Here is a 27,561-nt window from a genome sequence, read left to right on the forward strand (position 1 = left end):
ATTTACTTAAGAAAACTAAGTTGGAATGATTGGCAAATTACTTGAAATGATTAGCCCGAAATCGTGACTAACATGTGAAGAATCTAGAAAACAATTTTACTTATTCAAAATTCCAATTTATATATAATATAATCATAACCAATTAGCAAAACACAGGTGTACATTTCACAATTCAAACCCATTTAATGTGGTTGAATACAATTTAGGGTACACAAACTGATATCTAAACACAATGACAAAGGCAGATAAATAATTTGTACAGATGATAGCCTTCAAATCATTCGTGTCAACATCTATTCCAAACAGCTAATTTAACAGTGAAAAACTAAAGGCGGAAAACAATTGCTGATAGAATAAATGGCAAAGGAATTAGATGAACTTGTCGACGTTTCGGTCTGTTGTGGCTTACAAGTCCATCAGACCATCTTCAGGACGATGAATGTAGAGTAAAAATGGATCCCTGCATGAGCATAATATGTGATTAATTAACTGACATTCAATGTAAAAGTCAGAAAAGAAAAAACACACCCGTGCAAAAAAGTGACCAAATATTGGTCAGTGCAGAAAGAAGAAAAAGAACACTGGTGACCAAGATATGAATCCAGAGAATGAAACAAAAGATACACCACCAATAGTGATCCAAGTAGAAATTAGTAAGACTCACTTATTAGCTGGTCAAGCAATAGCATTGAACCAGATGATTGGTTGAAGTTATAGAAAGTTCCAGGACCACGACTCTGGACTTGCAGGTTATTTGAAAACCTGATAAATATCCAAACTAGATATTCTATTGAAAATAGTTATCTTAACGAAAATAACTATCTTAACTAAACTAATTGTTTTTACTACCCTTTATTATCGGGAAACTGAACAGGTCTCTAATCTCTCTCAGATTCTATGGTTCTGTAGATACAAAAATGAATAAAAACCCTTATTTGTCAACGAAAGAGAAAGGCATAAAGGAATTAGCCTCTCGTTTTAATAGGACATGAATATCACAAAAGAACAAATGTTTTACCGTAGAAGAGCTACGGGAGGATGAGTGGTGTCAATGTTTGCCATATGTCAACTTTATTACATGAATGGTCGCCCGACGGGATAAACCATTAATATGGCAGTCACAAACTAATGTGGTCATTTAAATGAAGGCTTTCGTACAAACATAGGTTATATGCCAACGGAATTTGATAAAAAGCAGATCTGTTTAGGCACTATATGATATGGAACTAAACCAAGCAGAAACTATCTGGCATAGTGCGTTTGAGGGACCCTATTGTGAATCAAAATGTAACAAGCATTCACAATGCAATGGTCTCAGCTTTGTTAAAGTTAGAGCTATTGGCATTGCAAATGGCATTTTTTAAAAATTTTAAACAAATAAATGGTATTGTCATTTACAAAGGCAATAGGTGAGCATTAGAGAGTAGTAGGGAGTATTAGCGGACACAGAGCCACACACACACACAGCCACACACACAGAGAGAGCCACACACACACACACACACACACAGAGCCACACACACACAGGCAGAGCCACACACACACACGCACACACATCCAACCACACACACGACACACACAACCAAACACACAACCACAACACGCACAACCACACACACACAACCACAAGCACACACACAACCACACACCCAACCACAAACGCACACACCCAACCAAAAGCGCACACCCACAACCACACACACAATCACTCACAACCACAAGCGCACACACTCAACCACAAGCACACACACACCCACAACCACACACCCACACACACACCCAACCACACTCACACAACCACACACACAACCACACACAACTACATACACATCCACAACCACACATAACCACACACATAACCACACACACAACCACACACACAACCACACGCACAACCACACACAACTATACACACAACCACACACACGCACACACATCCACAACCACAACACGCACAACCACACACACATAAACACACACAACCACACCTAACCACACACACAGCCAACCACACACACATAAATAAATACACACAACCACACCTAACCGCACACACAACCACACATACAACACCACACACACACAACCACACACACAACCACACACTCACGTACACACAACCACACACACGCAACCACACACACACAACTACACACATGCAACCACACACACAACCACAAGTACACGCACAAGCACACACACAACCACATGCACAACCACACGCACAACAACAAAACCACACACCACACACCACACACACACAACCACGTACACACAACCACAAACACACACAGCCACACACACGGAGGTGGTGGAGAAGTGTGGCTCAGTGGTTAGAGGCGGCAGACCCGGAGGCTGAGAGCGGCCGTGGACCAGGGTTCGATTCCCGACGCGGCAGGGTCTCGGGCTCAAAAATTCCACGGACTCGATAATTCTCGCGCCGGTGCCTACTCAACTCACGGGGTCACACTCTGCGACTCTGGGCAATAGCTTGCTTAATCTCCACTACGGCCCCTCGCGGCGGGATGCCTGGCTTTCACCTTGTGGATACCCTGCCGGGGTATCTCACAAGGGAATACCAGGACGGGTTCCCTAAGCAAGCGCCCTGAGACCTTCGGGTGATTTGTGCGCTATATAAGTCAAATTACATTACATTTTTTTTACATTACACGCAACCACACACAAGCACACACACAACCACACACACAACCACACACACAAGCACACACACAACCACAAGCACACACAAGCACAAACACACAAACAAGCACACACACACTCACAAGCACACACACAACCACAAGCACCCACACACACACAACCACCCACACACACATTACCACACACCCAACCACACACACACACAACCACACATACACCTACACACACACCCACACCCAACTGCACTCAACCACTCCCAACCACACCCAACCACCCATACACAACCACACACAAAACCACATGTACAACCACGCACACACAACCACGCACACACAACCACACACACAAGCACACACAAGCACACAAACACACACAACCACACACGCCCAACCACACATGCCCACACACACAACCACACGTGTACAACCCCATGCGCACAACCACACGCGCACAACCACACACGCACAACCACACGCGCTCAACCACATGCACACAACCACACACACACACAACCACACACACACACAACCACACACACACAACCACACAGAACCACACACACATAACCACACACACAACCACACACACACATCCACAACCACAACCACACACAAGCACAACCACACAGACACACAACCACACACACAACCACAACCACACAGCATCAGTGCACAATTTCTACAGGCACACACACCACCAGCCATCAGTGCACACATCAATTGTTAACGCATCCACAATTAACTATTGTAGCATTCGGATTATGGCGCACTTTACTTTTAAACATATTCATTTAAAGCGCAGCATGCCACCAATGCTACAAAAATAAATAAAAAATTTTTGGTCTAAAATGTATAGACTTTTGTTGCAATTGGTGTTGCAATATTTAGCAATGCCAATAGCTGAAACGTAATTAATGCGAGACCTATTGCATTGTAAATGCTTGTTTAATAAGCAGTTTTTTTTAATGCAGCCCATTTTTCCTTAAAGGAAAACACGATGCATTTAAAAAAGAAAAATGTAACTTTTTTGTTTCATTTTTAGGTCTTTCCTGGCGTGGCAGAGCAGAGCAGAGCCCTGCTCCGCCTCTGCGAGAGATCTTGTAAATACAAGATTTGTAAAAGGCCCCGCACCTCTTTTCCATTGGCTAGAGTCAGCGTTTATGGTAAATGCTGGCTTCCCATTGGAAAAGAGGGTTTTTGGTTGACACCCTGTCCGCTTTTCGGACTGCCCCCCTGGACACGTTAGCCTGCTTTGCGGCCGTCTTGAATACTTTTCTTATCAGCTTGTCTGATGAGGCTGTCAAGGGAAGGTTCAGGGAGAGTTCAGCAAGCTGAAGCTCAGTCATGCTGCCTTAATGCCTGCTGCACGCGCCACTCTGGCTCTCTGATTGGGCCTGTAGTAACGGATCTCGCGCCTCTGTTTAGGTGGAGAGAGATCGGCACGCAGTCTTGCTTCCCTCCGAGCCACTGTGGCAAGGTAACCTCCTGCCCCACCTCCTCTCCCGCCCACCCAGTCTCTGCTACCTCCCGGGCTCGTATTTTTCATTTGGGGGCTTGGAATAGTCTTACGTGTCACACTTGCAGGAGTGTGATGGTTAGTAGTAGTTGCGCATGTCGAGCAGTGCAAGCTGCAGCAGCCTCATGACAAGAGCCAGGGCACTTATTTGTTTACAAACTAAGCACTGGTTAAAGCCTATAGCACTGTGACCGCACAAAGAGGAAACGTGATTTGCCCAGTATCACACCATTTGTACAAAACATGAAACCGGAATTAAAACTATAGTCTTCTAGAGCCACACGTCAATGTTGTTATAGGCGCCTCTCCTTCAAGCAGTAGACCTCTGACAAACACATCATACCAAGAGAAGCCGGGTTAGTGGGAGGTGAAATGCAGGCCAGAGCCAGCCAGCAGAGGCACTTAGATGAAAAGCAGCGCATTCACAGCTTCAACAGGTTGGTCCTTCTGTTCAGGACATCCGGTAAGAAGGACTCTGTAATACAGATGGGAGGAGCCACTGGAATTCGGAACCACCCACTGTGTAAAGTTAGTCTGTCACTGCAACCGAAAGTCATGCCAGTCACTCAACAGGAGGCTGAGTCATTCTAAGTGCGGATTTATAGCGATTGCGAGAATCTTTTACAACTGAGCAAATAATTGATTAACAGAAGGTTCACAAGGTGCTGGGTGGGGAAGGGAGGTTGGACAGGGGCAGAGCCAGTCACATGTCAGGCTCTTCCCAACTGCCCTTTTAGCGGCGCTCTCCTGGTAGGAGGTTTCCTTCACACTTTAAAAACACAACAACTCACTCACATATTAGCAGCAGGAAGTCACTGAAGCAAACCGTGGTACCGTGGGCAACTCTTACGCACCCTCGTGCCCTGGTGCTACTGCACCTGCTTCACAGACGCTGCCTGTGCCCCCGCGTAACTGACAGGCGCGTTTAATGGCAGAGAATCTCTGGGTGACTTCAAGGCGCTAAATCAAGTCTGCAAGTGTGACATTGTTCAGTATATCATTGGCCGCGGCAGCTCTCTCGGGCGGGCCCCGTGGGCCCATTAGAATGCAGGCGAGTCCCTTCTGATTGCAGCAGCGCTCGTCTGGGGTCAGCGGTGGGGGCAGAAGATAAACCGTGGGCGTCTGTAGTGGGCAGAAGCCCTGCTCAGGGGCATGATCCTGGGGTCCTAATGGTTTTCAGAAGCAAGGGCGAGTCGCTCCTACTAATGGCAGTGACAGACCGGGGAGCAAATAACTCAGAGCAATGAGACAGACCGGTAGATACCAGTTTTTATCTCATTTAAATATAAAAACTATTTGTGATAATTTCCCTGCCTTCTGAATATGTACCGTTTATAGCAGGTTTAAATAGTGTGCACCTTATTAAGAAAACTATTCCATTAAAGACCAGGGCAAACATACATAAATCAGTCTTGGCCCTACCCCAACAAGGAGATTAATAATAAATGTATTGTATGATTCATGAAAATCTTTACAATGTCAGTACGGATTCTACAAAAGAAAGCAATATGTGAGGTATTAATTAAAAAAAATATATCTGAGTGACACAAGTGCATAAAAAAAGTTAAAATGCCTTAAGAAAAACTTTAAAAGCTGTATTATCAGATTGCATTTGATACACTGCAAAGAAATTGGGATTAGCCGCAGACATCATAGGTGCAGATTACTGAAGACAGCACTGATATTATTAAAAAACAAGCATTTGCAATGCAACAGGTCTTGCGAGTTTGTGCTAGTGGCATTGTAAACGACAATGCCTTTTAGTTATGTTTTTGAAACATAAATATTACACATTGCCATTTACAATGTCAATAGCTTAAACTTGAATAATGCGAGACCTATTGCATTGCAAATGCTTGTTTTAAGGGCAGGCAGTGGCCGCTCTTAAAAAATATTTTTCAACATACTCGCAAAGGGGAAGGGGTCCTCTGGGGACCCCTTCCCCTTTGCGAGTGGTTTACCACCTGCTTAAATTAGGTGGGAAATTGCCAGTTTTGCAGCATCATAAGTGGTTGCAAAAACACTAGTACATAGCAGGTTGACTCGCTATTAGGAAGGGACGCCCCTTCCTAATAGCGAGAGTTACAAATGCTATTACCCTTTTTTTGTGGGCGCAAACAGGAGGTTTTCCCGTTTGCGGCCACAAAAAAGGGTCGTACGTCTGGCTCTATATTACCATCTTGCTAGGTACCTTCATGGCAATGACTTTATGCATAAGCCGTTTGTGATTTCTGTATTGTACCTTTTGAATGTTTGTAATAAATGTTGCTAAATTTTCTAATTCCGCCTTAGAACTCACCTATTGAGTCAGATTTTATTATTTGACTGTATTTTTGATATCTTGTTTTACACCTTATTTTACGACAAATTGAGGCTTAACACTGTCCCTAATCTACCCACCCGCGGGCATGTTACTGAAGTGCCCCTTGAGGTGTAAGGTTTTAGGGATCACCACGCTTACATCATTATGTGCTATTCTTCTGCAACTTGCTTATTATCATAATTTTTCGTCCAGTCATTTTTATTAATTTTATGATGTATCTTCAATATAGCAAGAAATATCTCTGCATTACAAATGTTAACCGAGTGAATAAGCAGTACACTGTAAACTTTGTTCATCAGACATCCCTAACCAATTAATCTAAAATCCTATTTACTGTGCCACATATTATTTATTTTGTTTAGTTTACTGCAAAGCCCAGTGCATGCCAATGGACCATAAGTCACTGTCCATCCAACAGTGTGCCTGTCAGCAAATTGTTTCTTTCTGTACCCCTCTCAATTTAGGGTGACTTTATTCCTTCTCTTCCTTAATAAATGAAGCAGATGTGGCTTACTTGCTCAAAACCTCCATGTGCATCACAAAGTAGAAAACATTTCTTTGACTGGACGCATCATGGAAAAATTAGTTCTTGTTACTTTGCACTCCATTGGCAACAGAAGCCGAATGTCATCCTGCAGCACTCATAGATGCAGCCATTGCTGATATTCGGCAAGTATATGGAATATTTCCCTTTAGCTGAAGCAATGTAGATCCGAAGATGGAACCATTTTGTACACCCAAAATATTCAATCCGCTTGCTTGAAATGGAGCGTATAAAGTGGTATTTATTTTGAAGTCTGGTTTCTGGTCTAATGCACGTATGGTAAGAGAACCAGAACAAAGTATGCCATTTAGTGCACAAACAATAATGATATTGCCACCTTTAATTTATATTAACAATGTCAACACATATGATGATGATGGGATTTGCAAAATTTCTCTGTTACCCTAACACCGGGGTCCTGGCGCTGTAAGACTGTAAAAAAGAAATGACGTGACTCAAATGTATTGAAATGACCATGTGTTCAAACCTTTGCAAAATGTTAAATGATTGTTTTCACTCCTTAAGTAGGAAGGCAGAGTATTTCACAACCTGGGGGCCATAAAAGAAAAGGCTCTACCCCCTTTCTGAATCCGATTTATTTGAACAGGGAAGTATATATAGATCATGGTGTACGACAAAGGTCTTGAATTTTTCAATAATAACTTTTGGGCCCAATATATAGAAATCTTTATACACAAGTATCTTTGTACTGAATCATTTTTTCAACCGATGTAAGATTTTCAGTATGGGAGTGACCGACTCATTCTGTTTTACCCCTACGAGCAGTAGTTCTCTGTAAGCGAGTTATTGCTGTGATCAGTAGTCCTAGGTACAATACTGCAATAAAATGGTTTATTGGACTACCGGATTGCAGGTATGTTTAGGTTGCACTGGAAGTACTTTAAATAACTTTTTTTCGGTACAGGAAACAGGACCCTACTTTATTTATCTATATGTCCAAATTGAGGTTATTGTCGATCGTTATTCCCAGATGCTTAGCATGTCCTGCTGGAATCGGAGGATTACCCTGAGCAGAGGGCCACCAGTTTAGACTATTGGTAATTGGCCAAAGCACAGTCATTTTGTCTTATCACCATGTTATTTTAGAGCATTAGTCTGCATCCATTTTTTATCACGAAGGACAGCTTGTCATGCAGATTTGAAGCGGTTTCAACTTCATCTACAAATATAACAACACATTGGGTGTCATCTGCGTAGGACAAGCCCACAACTTTAAATAAGTGCTGCCAAAGGGAAAATAAATATATTAAACAAAGTGAGGCTTAAAACAGATCCTTGAGATACATCCCACAATAATGTTTTTCCTTTGGAGGCAAAATATGCCATTCTCACTGACCTTTGTGACAGAAAGGGTGAAAATCAGTCCAGAGACTTACCTTGCCTTCCTAAGGTCTTTAATCTCTGAATTGGGACACTGTGGGATATGGTATAAAATGCAAGATCAGCGCTGCACTGTTTCATCATCCAATAGCATCCTGATATTGTCTAAAACTGAGACTAAGGGGGCGTGGCCAGGATGGCGGCGTGAGCGGACGGAAAGCTCCGGAGCTCCCGCCGACGGCCCACACAGCACCAGCCCCCGGGCCGTTACAGCATACAGCGGCAACAGCGAAGGGGCGCTTGGAGAGGAGGGGGTCCCGGAGCGTTAGTTGGTGCCCGAGGGGGTCGCTGGGACCCAGCCTTGCGGCTCGGATCAGAAGGAGCTTGGTAGGTGGCCGAGATACGGAGGCCCGGAGAAGCGGTGTGGCCCGGCCGGGGTCCCCGGATTGGTGATAGCAGCGGTGACGCAGTCGACGGCCGGGGAGGCGTTCGTTGGTGGCCGGAGTCGATTTTAATCATCGGAGGACCGCGGCCGGCTGAGGGAGGCCGATCGGACCGTGCGAGCTGACCTGGGCGGAGGCGGGGACGCCATTTTGAGACTGCCTCTGCTCGTGGCCTCTGGCTCCGGAGTTCAGCGAGGGCCGGAACGGCTCTGCTGCAGAGGCTGAAAGGGGGCCCGCCGGGGGCGGCAGTAGTATCCCGTCTGCGGTGTGTACTGGAGGTCGGTCCCGGGACGGAGGCGGCTCTGGCTGAGTTCACCGGCGAGGGGGCAGCGTGTGGAGCATTGCAGGAAGCGGCGCAGCCCAGGTACCCTACATCCGAGCAGTGCGGTGGCGCGGACTGGCCTGGGGGTGCTGCAGAGGTGAAGCGTGGAAGTAGCGAATTCCGCCACAGAAGGAGAGAGTTGGGCTGCGGCCGGCCGAAGGCAGGCCCGGGCTGAGAGCTGGTTTGTGGGCGGTGTTGCAAGAGCACCATGGTGTGGACTCGGCTGGGGCGGCTACTGCATGTGGCATCGGCGAGCCTAGCGAACCTCGTTCTGGACTGAACACCCCCTGGGGATCACGCTGTGCCCGAGCCGGACGGTCCTGTGACTGGAAGCAAGTGAGTGGCAGAAGACGGCGGCGGGCCCTATCTGAGCTGTGCACCCCCAGGTGCCTGCGCTGTATTTGTGGCTGGGGGCCCTGTGACTGGGAGTAAGAGTGTGGTAGAGGACAGCAGTGGGACCACTTGATGATACGGCACTCCTTGGAGCTGAGATACAATGCAGCAGGCGTACTGAGCGTGAGTGCGGTGGAATCGGCACTGTTGCGAGGGCCAGTGATTGCTGGAGTTGCCGTTGCCAGGGTGGAGCCCCGTGAGAGAAGCGGACCTAACGATATCTGGCGGGGCTGTGGTAAGCTCCCGGACAACGCTGTGGCTAGAGCATTACTAAGAGAGAGAGTATTGGAGGTCCCGGCACTGCGAGAGTGAGGTGGGCGACTCGGCCTGGCACCTCTGCGACGGTAGGCCGTGAGCGAGACGGGGGCCTAGAGGACTAGCAGAAGTTATAGTCAGTGGACCTGTCCGCTGGGTGAACGTTGGATACAGGCCTGGTCTGAGAAGAGCGTTGGCGTCGGGGGTGGGCGATGTCCACTTCCAGGGGGCGCAGAGATAAAACGGTGAAGGATCTCTTTGCTAAGGTCCAGGAGAGCCAGCAGCGGGACGCTATGGCATCGGCCGCGAAACAGGCATCGTCGGAGCTCGCGCCCAGCTCGGAGCCTATTACCAAGGCCTTTTATGGAGTCCCTATTCACGTCCCTGCGGGACGATATTCACACCCTGAAGAAGGAATTTACTAGTGAAATTAGGGAGGTTTGCGAGGACGTGGACGGTATTGGAGAAAGGGTTGCCGAGCTTGAAACAAAAGGCAATAATACAGATACGGATACGGAACTCGAGGCTCTGCAACAATAAATTGTACGGGTCCACGATCAGGAGGTTGATCTCCAGACGCATCTGGAAGATTTGGAGCACCGCTCCCGGCGGCATAATATACGGATTCGCAATGTGCCACCCAGCGAGGAAACAAAAGACCTGTTTTTCTATGCGAGGGAACTCTTCAACCATATCTTGGGGCGCCTGTTGGACTCGGAATTGCGTCTAGATAGATCTCACCTGCCTGGGGCCTCGCAAGCCGCTTCGGCACCCCCTCCTGACATTCTGGTCTGTGTACAGGACTTTCGCATGAAGGAAGAGATCCTTCAGAGGGCCAGGCAGATGCAGCCATTGACATTTCAGGGGCAGTAACCGATTCTTTATCAAGACCTCTCAGCGCTCACTTTGCAGAAGCGCAGATTTTTTAAGCCCGTTATGGCCCATTTACAGTTGGGGCCACCCATTCCGCCTGGTCTTTAAATTGGAGAACAAAATGTACCAGCTTCGTTCAGTCTCGGAGGCCTGCCGACTGTTGGACATTGATCCACCTGCGGAGGAACAGGAGACGGCGAATCAGGTGGCTGACGCGGATGATTCCAGGCCCCGGTGGCATCTGCAGAGGTGGCGTCTGAGGGTGAGGAACCCTCCCCCGGCTGTGATCGCAGAGGGCCAGAGAGCTGCGGTTGAGGCGGCCGCCTTGTACACCAATCCTCCCCAGACAGGCTGATTTATGGGTATTGCCTATACCTGCTGGTGTAATTTTTGATTTTCTCATTGCAGGGGTCGTCGATGGGAGGGGTAGCTGTTGTGTGTCTCATGGATTACCCCACTATAACACTTTACCAGTCATCTGAGGATGAAGGACAATTTGAACGTGTTTTGCCTGTTTTTTCTTGGGGCTTTAGTTGGGGTAGGGTAGTCGGGAGGGGGTTGGTTTGTTCCAAGTCCACGGAGCTCCATGGGGAGGTCCCAGAGTACTGTCCATACTAAACTTTGAGGTGTGAGGTCCACCACATACATTCCAGTTGCAGTTAGCAGTATTTCATGGGCACATCCGCGTATGTAGTGAGTCATGCCTGACACCGAACTTAGAGTCCTGACGCTAAATGTCAGGGGACTTAATAATCCAGTGATGCGCAAGGCAGTCCTCTCCTTACTGGAGCACTCGCAGGCCGACATTTGCCTCCTACAGGAGACGCATTTACTACAGAGGGATTGTCATCGACTCAGGTCTCGTTGTTTCCCATTGCAATGTTTTTCCTCTGCCGCCACAAAAACTGCAGGTGTCGCGATCTTGGTAGCCCAGCAATTTCGGGGCAAGGTTTTGCAGAAGGGGCCGAGATAAGGGGGAAGCTGCTGACCTATAAGTTCTCTCTGGGTTCTTCAGTATTTACTATAGGCTCTGTTTACGCTCCCAATGAGGGTCAGAAGTTTTTTCATCTTGCACTTAGTGAGGCTTCCAATACGACAGACCGCCATGTCCTGCTGGGCGGGCCCTTAACCTTGTGTTTGACAACACCCTAGATAGGTCATGATGGCGCACCTCTCAGTCAGGAGCTCTCTCCACAGATGGGTTGGCCCGGTTGCGGGAGGTACACTTTGTAGACCTCTGGCGTAGTTTTCACTCTGGGGACAGGGAGTACACATATTACTCTAATGCACACAAGACATACGCACGTTTGGATTACTTATTGGCCTCCACATCACTTCAGGCACTCACAACGGGTGTAGATATAGGTACTGCTTCTCTCTCGGATCACGCGCCAGTGACCGTTGTGTTTTCCCTCCCGCCGGTTTCACATGTGACGCGGAGCTGGAGGTTGCGGGAAACGCTGTTGCATCCCAGGGAGGTGGTTGTGAGACTCAAGGGGGTTATTACAGACTATCTCAAACATAATAGCAATACAGACACCACACTGGCAACGCAATGGGCAGCGTTAAAGGCAGTGCTGCGGGGTGAGTTCATTGCGAACGCGTGCGTAAAAGGGAGGAGCTTACTCAGCAGACGAGGGAACTGGAACAAATGCACCAGCAAACGGGGGCTCCCAGGGTTTGGAAGCAACTTAAGGCCATGCGGCACCAGTTGGCAGCGTTAGACCAGGACCAGGCGGAGTATGCTGCTTTGAGGCTGAACCATACGTATTATACTGGCGGGGACAGGTGCGGGCGCCTGTTGGGCAACAAATTGCGCGAGGTAAGACAGCGACAGGTCGTTCAGGAGATTTTCTCACAGGGAGGTGGGCGGGCTACGAAGGATGCCGATATAGCCGCTGCCTTTATTGAATTTTTATGCCTCCCTTTATGCCAGGTCCTCCATTGAGTCATCTGCGGGACAGTCCTTTCTTGCATCTGTCCTTCTCCCCGCCCTCACGAAAGAGCAGGCGGATCTCTTAGATCGTGACGTTCGGCCAGAGGAGGTTATTACGGCTATCTCCCGTCTTAAGCTAGCAAAAGCACCTGGGCCAGACGGCTTTCTAGCGGCACGGCTTGCGCCCCTTATAAGTAGCCTGATCGATCCGGATCAGGCTGGGTTTATCCCAGAACGCCAGATCGCTGACAACACCAAGAGGGCCCTGCTCTTGATAGAGAAAGCCACACATATGTCTGGAGAATTTATGATGTTGGCGATTTATGCTGAAAAGGCTTTCAATCGGGTCCACTGGCCATACCTGGAGCGGGTCCACTGGCCATACCTGGAGCGGGTCCTGATGAAGGCGGGAATGGGGGAAAAGTTTCGCACATTTGTCATGAACTGCTATAAGTTTCCAACTGCGACGGTCCGAGTCAATGGCTGTACCTCCCCTCGGTTTGCTATCAAGCGGGGAACGAGACAGGGGTGCCCCTTGTCGCTCCTGCCTTTTGCTTTATACATGGAGCCGTTGGCGCAGAAGTTGAGGTTTAACCCAAAGGTGCAGGGGATCAAATTTGGCGCCTTCATACACACCATAAGTCTGTATGCAGACGATGTGCCACTCTCCTTGTCCCACCCCAGAGAGTCGCTGCCGGCGTGTCTTGACACACTCAACACGTTTGCTCAAGCGGCGGGCTTTAAAGTCAACATGAGTAAGTCTGTATCCCTGGACCTCTCTTTGGACGGGCAAACTCGGGAATTTTTGCAGGTCTATTTTCCCTTTCGCTGGTCGTCTGAAGCAATCCGTACTTGGGGATTCAGTTGGCGCCTACACTTCATGATACGGTTCGTGTTAATTATGCGCGGGCACGCCAGAAAATCAGGCACGATCTGGGCAGATGGAGGCATTTCTCTTGTCCTGGTTGGGAAAGGTGGCAGCTGTAAAGATGGCGATCCTTCCCAGATTCTTTATTTATTTCGCACCATTCTGCTGCAGCCACTGGTAGGCTGGATCCGACAGACTCAGTCAGAACTGGCTCAGTGTATATGGAATGGTAAAAAACCATGGATGAAACTCAGACTTGCGACACTCCCCCCACCCACCCTGAGAAAGGGGGTCTCGGCTTCCCAGACTTGCTTCTTTATTTCCAAGCGGCTCAGCTGCACTTTTTTGTTGAATGGAGCAGATGGGAGTCCGAGAAGCATTGGCTTTTTCAAGACCAGGCGGTTGCGGGTCGCCCGCTTCAAGCGGTCCCCTTCCTTCGTCAGCAGCATAGACCCCCTAACCTGTACGCCTCGCACATTACCAGGGTCCCTATGGAAGTGTGGGATAGCACTAATATCAAACACAAGCTCACCTCCTTTCCATCGCCCCTCACTCCCTTGATGGATAATCCGGATTTTGGCCCGGGGCAAGACACTGTGGCTTTTGCAAAATGGCGACCGGCGGGATGTAGGATTTTGTATCATTTGTACGCAGAGGGAGGGCATTAGACATTTCACCTGAATATAAAGATTTCTTTAAAATTGACCTGATTTGAGGATTTTTCCTTCGCTTAGGGCAAACTGTAGAGTCAATGGATAAGTTGCATAAATCTGTTCTAACCATAGCTAGAATATCCATCGCCAACTGATAGTGAGAGACAGGACATGGATCTAGTGGAGAACCTTATTTGATTGCTAAAATTAAGGCTCTCATTACCTCTTCTTTCAAAGGGTGAAAACCTGTTAGCAACACATGTGGAGAGATTTACTGGTGCCACCACCACATTTTCTTCGCCAAAAAGATGTTTTCTAATGTTGCTGATAAGGAATCACAAATTTCCATAGAGGCATCCATCTCCGATTTAGATTAAGTAGGAAATCATAAGTCTTTCACTATGGAAAAAGTACTACATGTGACTAGGTGGTAAGATATAGGAACCAAATGCAACTTACTAGGAATTTTATTTGCATATGGAATTGAAATGCTCCAACTGCACAAAGTACTTGTTAATCTATCTTTTCCAGGATGTTGATCAAGTTTTCATGATTGATCCATATGTATGCATTAAATTGCGTTCTCCCATCTTGTAACACTGCACTTAAGTACCTATCTATTTCCTTTAAATTGTTATTTGATTTACTTTTGTCATTGATTGTGTAGATTATTTGTACAGTGTTTTCTATTATGTCCAATTTTCAAATCTCTGGAAAGCTAATATCCGTGAAATTTACGTATACTTTGATTTGAATATTTAACTATATACGGTCGTCTTTCATTGTGAAACATATGCAAATATATATGGTCTTCCTTCATTGTGAAATTGTTATTTAACCATTACAGGCAGCTGAAACATGCATTTCCAAGTGCGGTTACTTTTAGCACTGATGACTTTTTCATAGATGAGGATGGAACCTATGAATACAGTCCAGATTTCTTGGGAGAGGCCCACATGTGGAATCAAAAACGAGGTGAATAAACTATTCCAGCATATGTTTATTGTTATTCCAAGCACACTCTAAAGCTTGGTATTTAAAAATCTGTGTTGACATTTCTTCAAAATATGTGACATTCCCGAGTGCTGCTATTTCATTGTATCAGTTGGGCTAGGTTATACTTTGCAATATGGGTTATCAAAGGTTACAGCAGGGTTTACAGAAGAGGAAGATAGCTTAGGTTTGAGACGGGGTAATGACTGAGACAGAAGAAGGTAGGCAAGAGAGATACAGAATGTGGTCTGGAGAAAGTTTATGAATAGGTGAGTGTGGAAGACCGGCTGAAAGACATTATGCCAGCTTAATGAGTGACCTAGAAAATGGGCTGGATTGTACCCATTCCTGAAGGTACATATACAGGGAAAGATCCGGCCCATTATCAGTTGGACCTGGATGGTCCTTTAAGAATATACAGGGGAAGGAGCAGAAGAGGACCAGCAGCATATTCTGGGCTCCACCCGGTCAGCATTGCTGGCGGCGCGACGGAATAGCCACCGCTGGGGGGCTGGATATCTAAGGGTGCATTGCGCCCCCTACCGCATAAAGGCGACGAGTACAACGGCAGCCACCCAGGGGCGCGACACCTCGACCTCACCCCCGCAACCGAAGCAACAAAGAGCGGGAACGACACCAGGGGTCAGCACCATGGGGAAGCAGAGGGCCACACAGCAAACGTCGGTCCCTGAAACAGCGCCAGAAAACCAACCCCGCACCAGTACCCTTTCTAAAACGCCCGCGTCACTGCCGGACCCCACTATCTCTGACAAGCTGGACCGGGTCCTGGCATCCATAGAACTCTCCAGGGTCTCCATGGAAGAGCGACTGGGCACTCTCACCACGGACATTAACCTCATCCGCGACGATCAACGGAAGCTGACCGTCAGGGAGGGAGAGCGGTCCCTCGCGGATATGCAGCCAACTCTGAAGACGCAGCAGCAAAGACTACGGACAGCCATGGACCGCCTAGCAACAATGGGGGAACGGGTGGACGATTTGGAGCGTGCTTGGTCTCCTGGAGGGGATCGAGGGAGCACACCCCATTGGATACGTGGAGGCCTGGGTGAAGTCCTTCACTCCAACCAAGGACCGCACTGCCTTCTTCTCTATAGAGCGAGCCCACCGGGTCCCGACCGGATAACCGCCACCCGGCAATGCCCCTCGCCCCCTGCTCGCGAAATTCCTTCACTTTCAGGACCGCAACGCGGTGTTGTGGGCGGCCAGGCGTGCAGGCCCCTTGCAAATTGAAAACCAGCACGTCATGATTTTCTCCGACTACGCCAAGGCAGTGCAAAAACTCAGGGCGTCCTTCCTGGAGGTGAAACGTCGCCTACAGGCGAATGACATTCAGTACTCTCTGCTGTTCCCGGCCCGCCTAAAAGTTATCCATGCCGGTACTACAAACTTCTTTTCCGCGGCGGAGGAGGCCAGCGACTGGGCGGATCGCCACTGCATGCAAGGATCGGCTACGGCCCTGCCGTAAAAACGCAGTCACAGGACTCCACGCAACCGGAAACGCGCCTCGCAGTAACCACAACCACAAGAACAGCAAAACTGGAGAGAACCAGCAAGACATCATGAGGTTGATTCCCCGGACCTAGAACTGCTCATGCAGGAACGCCGAAAGGCCCTACAGGCCGTTACTGATCTTGGGGTTCCCCAATCGGAGGAGGACATCGAGGGGGTCCCCCATCTCTTCTCCTCGAGCAGTGAAGAGGACAGTAACCCGGCCCATCCAGCTGCTGACTCTATTACCATGCCCCGGGTCACACCACTGATCGCTGATGCCGTCCACTGAAAGTTCCTCCCAGTTGTTTCCCTGCAGCGTGCCGACGGGCTCCTGTGAGCGGGGACTCCCGGCTGGGAGCCACCCGCCTTGTGCGTCAGGACCCGCAGGAAGCACTACACCCCACACCGACAATCATTTCTCCTGCCAACGTCCTGAGCGGAACACCCTCGCAGACCCTGTGATTTGACTGTTTGCTCCCTGGTTCTAGGAGCACTGGTTTGGACGTATCGGGCTTGCCGATGCGTCCCAGGTATCGGGACAGTTCTCCCACCAAGTTATACGTTCTGTTTCCCTTGTTATCCCACCCCTTATACCCCAGAGGAGACATGAGCATCCGGGCAGTCGACACAGGGCTTACGAGGGCTCTTTTCGAACACAGCGCGACCACATCATCCTGTGTATCCTACAGTAGAGTATGCGCACCAGGGCACAGATGACATATCACCCACTTCCCCATGCAGCACTCCGATATTAGTATACTTACCCTGAATGCACGGGGCCTTTACACGCCGCGCAAGCGATATGCGACATATGCATACATAAAGCGCCAACATGCCCACATCGCGTTCCTGCAAGAAACGCATCTCACAGCTCCCAAGATGGATAAATTGCGAGCCCGCTGGCGGGGCATCCTATGCACTACATCATACTCTGCGTTCGCACGCGGCCCACTGATTTGGGTCTGCCCGGGCACTCCTGTTCAGGAAACGCGCAGAGTAGTGGATAAGGAGGGTAGGTATGCCCTAATGGAAGGAATACTGGACGGACAGCCAGTCCTATTAGGCAGCATATACGCGCCAAATGTTGAACAGGATAAATTCTGGGACTCCCTCACAGGCGTGCTAGCCCAATTCACTTCTATCCCATGGATTCTAGAGGGTGACTATAATTGCGAACTCGATGTTACACTCAACAGGTCCCACCCGCCGCCACCACACTCTCCTGCCCTAGCACGGTCGGAGCGATTCCGCCGCTGGGTCGGTCACTGGATGTTGGTGGACGCGTGGAGAGCTCACCATCCTCACACGCGGCTGTACTCATTCCACTCTATCCCACACAACTTACGCACTCGGTTAGACAGATTTGTATGCACCCCGTCACTAATACCTAAGGTCCAACACACTGACTACCTAGGCCGGGTAGTTTCCAACCACGATGCACACCTACTATGTATCCGATGGAGACCGCCACACCCACCAGTGCCCACATGGCGCCTCCCGCGGGACTGCCTCACTGACCAGGTATTCCGACACGATCACGCTCGGACGGTCCAAGACTATTTCACTCACAACACAGGGTCCGCCTCCTCCAGACTAGTGGAATGGGATGCATTCAAAGTGGTGGCACGGGGCGCGTGCATTAAACAGAAAGTGGGGGCCCGCCGCACACTCGAGCAAACGCTCGCTAACACAAAATGCACGTTAGCAACGCTCATCAAAAAGGAGGATGCCCGGTCGGCTACGACGCATCAGGTGGCCGAGGCAAAAACAAAATACGCTGCTGCCCTAGCTGACTTACGAAAATTTTATTTTCTAGCTTACTCTGCTCGGTTACACAGAGAACACGACAAAACAGGTACGCTACTGGTGTGGTTGGCTCGCCAAGACATAGATGTCGCACCCATCACCGAGATCCGGACCCCCGCAGGCACTCTGGTGCGCTCCCAACTGGACATTCTGGATGTGTTCCGGCAATATTACGCCGCGGTTTATAGCGCCCAGAGGCACCATCGTCAAGAAGCGGTAACCCACTTCCTGGACCCGCTGTCGCTCCCCCATATCGTAAAGCCAACCAGGGTTTCCCTGGATACGAAAATATCAGACGCCGACGTCTCCTGTGCGATACGCTCATTGGCACAGAATAAAGGTCAGGGCCTCGACGGGCTACCCCTTGAGTACTACAGTACCTTCTCCACCCCGGTTAACCGCCGTGTTTGAGGACTCTCTTGAGCGGAGAGAACTCCCAGAATCGCAGCGGGAATCGGTCATTGTGACCTTTCTCAAACTGCACAGAGACCCACAACAACTGTCCTCATACCGCCTCATCACACTCCTATCAGCAGACTGTAAAATCCTGGGGAAAATACTAGCTGCCCGATACGAACAAATATTGCGCCCCCTGGTTCACTCAGACCAAAACGGTTTTGTCCCCGGCAGGAACACGTCTCAGAACATCAGACGGGTCTTCCATGTCCAGGATAAGGTGGGGGACGCCTTTCCTCGCGCGGCCTGCAACATACTTGACCTCGAAAAAAAGCTTTCGATACTGTGACCTGGCCGTACCTGTTTGATGTCCTTCGCCGGACGGGAATAGGCCCAACCCTGCTGCTATACACTCGGCTTCTATACACCAATTTCACGTCTCAGGTCGGTACATTTCGTCCCCGTTGCAGGTCGAGAGGGGCACCAGACAGGGCTGCCCCCTGTCACCCTTGATCTTTGTCTTGGCAGTAGAACCCCTGGCTATCTGCCTGCATCAGGAGGGAACCGCCTGGGGCATTCCTATAGTGGATACTGTCCACTGTGTCTCCATGTACTCTGATGACCTCCTGCTATATGTCCGGGATATCACCGTGGACTTGACCCCCATATGGACAATCCTGTACGAATTTGCGGAGACGTCTGGCCTCCAGGTGAACTGGGGCAAATCCGTAGTGTACCCCCTGCATCTTGCCCTCGCTCCATAAGAGATACAGATTGGCACGCAGAGCCTACCATGGAGCACGGGCGCTCCCAGTCATCTGGGTGTCCGCCTCTACCGTTCTCCCACCGACATCTACGAGGGCAATCATGGCAAGGTACTCGCCAGCATTCGTTCCTCGGTGGGCTTCTCGAAAAACCTCCCACTAGCCCCTATCGGTCGGGTAGCTCTAGCAAAAATGGTGATTGTCTCCCGACTATTGTATTACTTCACCAACCTGCCGGTCATACCACCCAGAAGCTTCTTCCGCGAATTGGACATGCTTCTTCGTGCGCTCGTGTGGGAAAACGACCAACATCGAATATCCCTCTACACAGGGGGGTCTAGGTGCCCCGCCTTCAAGTCGTACGTTACCTCCAGCACCTCTGAACCCAACGCTACGGCCCCGGCAGCCTCATCGTCCCATTCGGGTATACACTACACAATACCCTCGTCTCTCCCCCCCCCCCCCCCCCCCTTCCCCCCAACCTCTGGCAGATCTGTCCTGAACATTCTTCCTGGTCCTACTCCCCTGGCTCGGTCTCCGCCCCCCACCTTTTTCTTTTACTCTTTCCCCCCCGCATTTCCGTCGTCATGGTCCAGTTCCTCTCCCCTGGTTCTCCCCTGCACTCACGTCGCGTCCGAATCTGACATGCCCACGCCTCTGATATGCACGTCATATGAAAACTGTTTACATCCTGATAGCATGTCTGTACCATTGTAATGTCACCAATTGCATTCGGATGTACTGTGAGTGCTTTTTGGAAAAAAAGGTTAATAAAAATCATTTGGAAAAAAAAAAAGAATATACAGGGGAAATCACTAATTCCTCGTTTTCTCAAGAGTTCTTAAGGAGATTTGAGCTGTTTTCAGTAGCCACATTTTCTGTGTATAAGAAAGTAAAAAGTGCCTAATCCTGATTAAGACCTCAACTGCTGTTATCGGCCCCATCAGAATTAAGAGGTCACTTCTAATAAGTGCCTAAGAGAGAGTGAAAGATGAGGCCCGGTGTCAATTAAGAGAGAACGGACAGTAAGAAAGGTCAGACACAACTGGAAAAATATGAATATCTGAGGCATTACAAGCTGCAGAGCAGAACTGCTTGAGGAATGGACAGTATCATACATAGCAATATTCCCTTAAGGTAGTTATGATTTGACACACCAGTTTCTTTGCACCCTTCTCTCTGCTTTCTGTGAACTAAAACTATGTTCTTTTGCATGTTGCTCTGGTACATGTATATATATTCACAGAAAAAAACCAAAGCTTACAGGGACGACTTTAGTTAGTCTGAGATTTGACTCCATAGAAAACCAGTGAAATTCAGCAATTATAGTTACCCAACTGTAACTTACGCCCCCGCAATGCATTGCTTATGACCTAACATATTACATCACTTTGACATGGTCAGTGACATCACTGATGACATCTCAAATGAGATCACTTGTTACATCATCAAGTGAGTTTGTCTTTTCAAGAGTTTATACTAACCTACTGCAAAAGTTAAGTTAGTATACTAGGTGCACTACTACTAAGTAATACTACTTCTAACATATATTATGTGAGTGGCTGTGTGACTGTATGTATCCTTGTGTGTATGGGTGTTTATTGTAAAGTCTATTTATTGAAAATAAAGCAGAAACAAAAGGCCAAGCAAATTGAGGACATGTCCCAGTAAGAGAAGCGGCAAAATAATAACATAGACAAAGCTGCCCCTCAAAACATCAGAAGGGAATCAACCCACAAGAAATGCAGGCCGGACTGTGTAAAAGAGTATCAATCCCTCCCCTACAACGTGCGGTAACTTAAAGCAGAAAGCATTGCGTGGTACCCTCCCAGATCTCAATCAGTGAATCAGTAGTCCCAACTCCGAGGGAGTGCATTTGGAGAGAACTGGGGATCAAGAGCTATTCCATGGACCGATTGTCTTGTGAGGATACATATCGTTAACACAGCCATACATTTGTTAGGCACTCGTTATGCTTACCCTCATCATAGGTAGCCTTCTTGCCATTTAAAGGAAGCATCTTATGCCGTAAGAATAAAACAGAAAAGAAACAAAGAGAAAAGAACAGATGAGAAGAAGCAAACAGAGGAGACTTCCCTAAGTGGGGAGGAGGCAGGGGCCGGATGCGCTGTAGGGATACAGGGCCCCGGCTGGGGATCAAAGGAAGTTCAAGGGTTAAGAAGACATGTCTGTTGTTTCAGGTGAGTCAATCCGGGTTTGCTGCAGAGCTCGTAGTCTGGGGGGAACCATTCGAGAGTGCCCAGTCTTGGAGAAGTGTTGTAGCAGTGGCTGCCAAAGGCGATCAAATCGTGTGTCTGTATGGTTAAAGCGGGCTGTAAGTAATTCTACGGCTAAGACACCCCACAACCGAAGAAACCAAATGGCAATAGGGGGAGAGTGTGGTTTCTTCCAATATATGGCAATGGACTGTCTAGCCCCTCCCAACAAATGGAAAATCAGGTGCCATTCTGCATTTGTCATGGCTTACAGCGTGCTGGATTTAATGCCCAAGATCGCAACCAATGGGGAGAAAGGAACCGGAAAACCCACCACCTCTTTAATGTGAGTGAGGACCTCCTTCCTGAATAGGGTGAGACCCGGGCAAGAACACCAAATTCTTATTAAGTCCCCTCTATCACTCAGGCACCTCCAGCAAGTCAGGGAGAAGTTTGGGAACATTTGATGCAGGCAGATTGGGTGTAGTACCCATGTGTCATCAATTTGTAGGCTGATTCACATTGTGGGGTACTTCGGTATACCTTGGAGATGTCCCTACACAGTCGAGCCCACCCCTCTGTGGGGATTTTCTCGTCCAGATCTAAGCCCAAAGTGTCTGGTATCTATGGGGTATGGGTCGTTGGGAGGGTTGCAAAACTGAATAGGTTTTTAGAAATCAGACCTTTTTAACCCTCAAACATGAGAACAAGAGATTCAAAGGGGGTAAGTTGTCTGGTGGCCTCCTGAATATATGTCTGGGATGTATGGGTGTTTAAGTGGCAGTATGGGTGTATAAGTGTTTGTGTGAGTAGCAGTGTGGGGTTAGTGACTTGCTGTGTGAGTGGCTGTATGAGTGAGTGAGTGGCGGTGTGAGTGACTAAATGGGTGGGTAACTAGGTATGTGGTGTCTGTATGGGTGAATGAGTGAGTGTCTTAATGCCTGTATGAGTTAATGACTCAGTGTGTGAGTTAGTGAGTAGGTTGTTGGTTAAGTAAGTTGGCGTGTGAGTGGCTTTAATGGAGAGTGTGTTTGAATGGCTGTATGGCTGAGTGAGCGAATATGTGAGTGCCCTATGGGTGAGTGAGTGGCTGTGTTGAGAGGCTGTCTGGGTGAATGAATGCATGCGTGAGTAACTATTTAGGTAAATATGTGGTGTGTCAGTAGCTGTATGGGTGAGCGTGTGGCTTTGTGAGTGACTGTAAAGGTGAGTGACTCATTTTGTAAGTTGCTGTGTGATTGAGTGGATTTGTGAGTGCCTCTAAAGAGGAGTGAGTGGGTATATGAGTACTGGTATGGGTTTGTGAATGGGTATATGAGTGGTTGTGTTGGTGTCAGTGGGCGTACAAGAAGTTCTATGGGGATGTGAGAGGTTCTGTAGACAATGTCATCAGTGATGTCATTTGATATGTCATCAGTGATGTCACTGACCATGTCATGAGTGATGTAATATGTGTGGTCATAAGCAGTGCATTGCGGGGGCGTAAGTTAAAGTTAGCTTAGATAACTATAACTGCTGAATTTCACAATTTGTAAATAACATTTCTGGAATTTCAATTTCTGTACCAAACTGCTATGCAATCGGTTTGCAGGACAAAACTACTGACTCGTGACTTTAAGGCTTTTGTGCATTGGCTGTTTTTCGTTTTCAAATCAGTATGCAACTTGCAAAACGTTTGTACATTGAGCCCCTAGTGTTTTACCACTCGGCAGTTGCAATTCTCATTTCCTGTGTAGTGATATCGTTTCGCTATCCACTTTTAGAGGGCAAATGCTCTATCCATGATGTTTTGTTATGTTATGTGTATTTATAAAGCGCACCGTCACCCGTGGGATATTCTGGTGATGAACAGGTGTGTGTGTGTGCCTTACCTTTCCTTTGGTGGGTTAGTTAATTGAAAAGCTAGATCTTTAGCTTCTTGCAAAAGTCAAGAAGAGAGGAGGATGTGGTGTGGGAGGTTGTTCCCGGCCAGCTGATGGGCTGAATACTAAGCGACTTACCCACTGTGGGCGAGGCGCTGAGTCGCGGGACGATCCAACTCCGCACATCCGGGTGAGAAAAGCTCCGACCTGCGGCGGGGCCTTCCCTTCCCTAGCTGACGGGCTGAATACTAAGCGACTTACACACTGTGGGCGAGATGCGGAGTCACGGGATGATCAGAATCCGCACATCCGGGTGAGAAGAGCTCCTACCTGCAGCCTGCGATGGGGCCGTCTCTTCCCCGGCTGTGCTTACGGAGCTGGGACATGAGCAGGCTTGCAGCGGCTATGGCCGGCTGCCGGGCGGGCTGTGAGTGTGGGATGGGCTGTGATTTCGGGCAGCAGGCAGCGTTAGGCCCGTGGACTGGGCTCCCCCTAGCTGAGATCCTGGGACAAGAGGCGGTTTCGAGCTCTGGCCTAAGCTGCCGGGGCCTACACGAGGTGTCGGACCGCAGACGCCTGTGGTCCTGCTGACATACGGAGGAGCACCTGCTGCCCGGACCTCTTGCGGCCTGGTGATTGTGGGAGCTGCGGCGCTTGGGGAGGAAGAGGCCTGCCCTGAGTACATCCTTCAGGCCGGGAACAACCACAGCCGCAGCCCCAACGACTTGCAGCCAGTCTGGGGGGGGTCTGACCCGGGGTGGATCGGCTGTCTCTACCGGGCAGCTGGAGTCTCCGATGAGGCATCATCCCCTGACTACGGAAGCCCCGGCACACTTTAAGTTGCTCCAGTGTCCAGCGGCCCAGAGGCCTATCGGCCCGAGAAAGACCCTGCCAGTAGCCACTGTGACCCTGGGCCTGGGCCCTCCTCCCGCTTGTATGATCCTCCTGGGAGCCCCCGCTGTTAATGGGGGGTCACTGACACAAGGCGCGACCTGGACCCCTGGCCTCAAACCCTGAAACAGGGTGAAGAAACGACCGGCTCCATGAGCAGTCTGGGTCTGTGGTGACTATGCCTGATGGACGAGTGCGACGGGGATGATGGCCCGGCTGCCATTTCGGGCAGTGGGGGACCCATGGGCTACCGATCCTGTGGGGGCAAAAGGCAGCTCGGTGAGACCTGTCGTCCCACCAACTTACAAGAGGCACCCGGTCCCCGGCTCTCCCCTGGCCTGGTGGGTGCGGGTGGCGGAAGCGTGCAGGGGTGATCAGCCAACCGGCCCCCCCTGAGCAACCTGGTACAGCAAGACTTGGCTATCTAGCTGTGGAGAGGTCGACTGCGGAATTGTGCAGGGGTGGGGGTGAACCGTCTGGGCTGTGAGAGAGCCACCGGTGTCCAAGTGGTCATTCTCTGTCCTGCATCACCTGCCGCTCACGGTCTCAGGGAGACTGAACCCTGATTACCGGACCCTGTTGGTCTCCCTTGCTTCACTCACGTTTTTATGGCCTGAGGCGGCGCCTTCTCCTCTGGTCGCACTGGGAACACCTGGAGGCGCTGGTGTTTGGGGGCGAATACCTACCTGCTGCTATGGGGAGGGACTGAGTCCCGAAGCCTTACACAACGCAGACCAAAATGTATCAATACATGACCACGGAGGCCGGGGCGATGGGCGGATCCATAGAAAAGAGTGCTCCACTGTCAGCGACCTCAAGCAGGAAGTCATCTCCCTCCTACAAAAGAGTGCAATAGAACCAGTTCCCCTGCACCAACAAAACACAGGAGTTTTTTCTCTATATTTCCTCAGAACCCTAAACCTGTACATACACTCAGACCATTTCCACATGGTCACACTTCAGCAGGTTCTTCCTCTTCTTTCACATGGCGACTTCCTTACCACTCTAGATCTCAAGGACGCCTACTTTCATATTCTCATTCACATATCTCACAGGAAATATCTCAGGTTTGTAGTGGACGGTCAACACTACCAATTCAAGTACCCCCTTTCGGAGTCACCTCAGCACCCCTGGTATTCACCAAGTGCCTCGTGGTAGTTGCTGCTCATCTCAGGTCTTCCCATATCTGAATGACTGGCTAATAAAAGCCAGCTCATACAGTCAGTGTTACATCACACCCACGCCACTATTCAACTACTTAACGACTTGGGGTTTACAGTAAAAAATTTAAAGTCTCATCTACAGCCGTCCCAAATACAACAATACCTGGGTGCCACAAGAAACACTTCAAAAGCACGTGCTTATCCCAGTCCAACCAGGATAGCAAGCATGCAAACCCTCATTACCAAATTTCAGCCTCAACACTCTCTTCCAGCTCGAGTGTTCATGCAGCTCGTAGGGCTGATGGCCTCATGCATATTCATAGTGCCTCACGCAAGACTCTAGATGCGTCCTCTCCAAGAGTGCCTAGCACGCCAATGGAACCAGGCTCAAGGTCAGCTAACAGATCTGGTGTTGGTAGACAGTCGCACTCATCGCTCTCTGCAGTGGCGGAACACCAAAAACCTTTCCAAAGGGCGACTGTTCATAGAGCCAGTTCCACAGATTGTCATGACAGTGGACGCATCGCTCTCCGGCTGGGGAGCTCATCTATTGCATCACACCGTGCAGGGCAGGTGGACTCCTCAACAAGAGGAGTTACTCCACTTCAACCACCTGGAGTTACTAGCCATATTCCTGGCCCTAAAGGCATTCAGAAACAAATATCAGGCAAAGCTGTACTAGTCCGCACCGACAACTTGACAGCAATGTAGTACATACAGTAACAAGGCGGGACACACTCCCTACAACTCTCCCAACTAGCATAAAACATATGGAGATGGGCTATTCCCCAGAACATTTTTCTCCTAGCCCAACACGTTCCAGAAGTCCAGAACAATATAGCAGATCTGTTAAGTCGTCAAACGCAACAGATTCACGAGTGGGAACTTCATCCGCAATTTCTTCAACCGTTTTTCCACATGTGGGGACAACCAGAGATAGAACTCTTCGCCACACACGAAAATGACAAATGCCCAAGCTTCGCCGCCAGATATCCACACCCACTGTCCAAAGGCAATGCGATATGGATGAATTGGTCAGGCATATTTGCGTACGCTTTTCCACCTCTCCCACTCATTCCACTGGTGGTGCGTAAACTGCAGCAACACTCACTGAATCTCATCCTAGTTGCTCCAACATTGGCCAGACAACCGTGGTACACCACATTACTGGAACTATCTGTAGTCCCGCACCTAAAACTACACCTCTTCCCCACGCCTCTTAACCCAGAACCATGGAGAGATCAGACAACCGGACCCAGCACAGCTCAACCTATCGATCTGGCTCCTGAGGTCTTAGACTTTGGTTACCTTAACCTTGCCCCTGACTGTATGAACATTATCAGAGAGGCTAGACGCCCCACCACTAGAGAATGCTATCTAGCCAAGTGGAAAAGATTTGTAATATACTGTAACAACACCTATATCAATCCACTAGATGTGTCTATTCAACATATCATATGTTATCTATTACACCTTCAAATGTCTAATCTAGCATACATATCAATTAGGTTACACCTAGCTGCCAAAGTAGCCTACTTACAAAATAGGCAGCACTTATCACTATTCAGAGTACCTGCCATCAAAGCATTTATGGAAGGTCTCAAAAGAATAATTCCTCCCAGGGTACCACCCTCACCGGTATTGAATTTGAACATTGTTCTCACAAGACTAATGCACCCTCCATTCGAACCTCTGCATAAATGCGAATTACAATTTCTTACCTGGAAAGTCGCTTTCCTTGTGGTCTTTACTTCCCTTAGAAGAGTTAGTGAGCTACAAGCACTTGCTATACAAGAACCATTTTTACAACTCCATCATAACAAAGTGGTTC

The 27,561-nt window shown here is 49.0% G+C and overlaps 1 protein-coding gene across 1 annotated transcript in view; it reads left to right on the plus strand.

The window, feature by feature from the left end:
• The window catches only part of N4BP2L1 (NEDD4 binding protein 2 like 1), a 127,024-nt gene that overhangs the window by 20,401 nt on the left and 79,062 nt on the right, over window positions 1-27,561 (plus strand). The window contains exon 2 of the mRNA XM_086935128.1: window positions 14,975-15,102. Within this exon, the coding sequence (XP_086791254.1) occupies window positions 14,975-15,102 (128 nt within the window). The remainder of the gene's footprint in view (window positions 1-14,974; window positions 15,103-27,561) is intronic.

This window comes from Lissotriton vulgaris, chromosome 8 (assembly GCF_964263255.1).
Source record: "Lissotriton vulgaris chromosome 8, aLisVul1.2, whole genome shotgun sequence".
NCBI lineage: Eukaryota > Metazoa > Chordata > Amphibia > Caudata > Salamandridae > Lissotriton > Lissotriton vulgaris.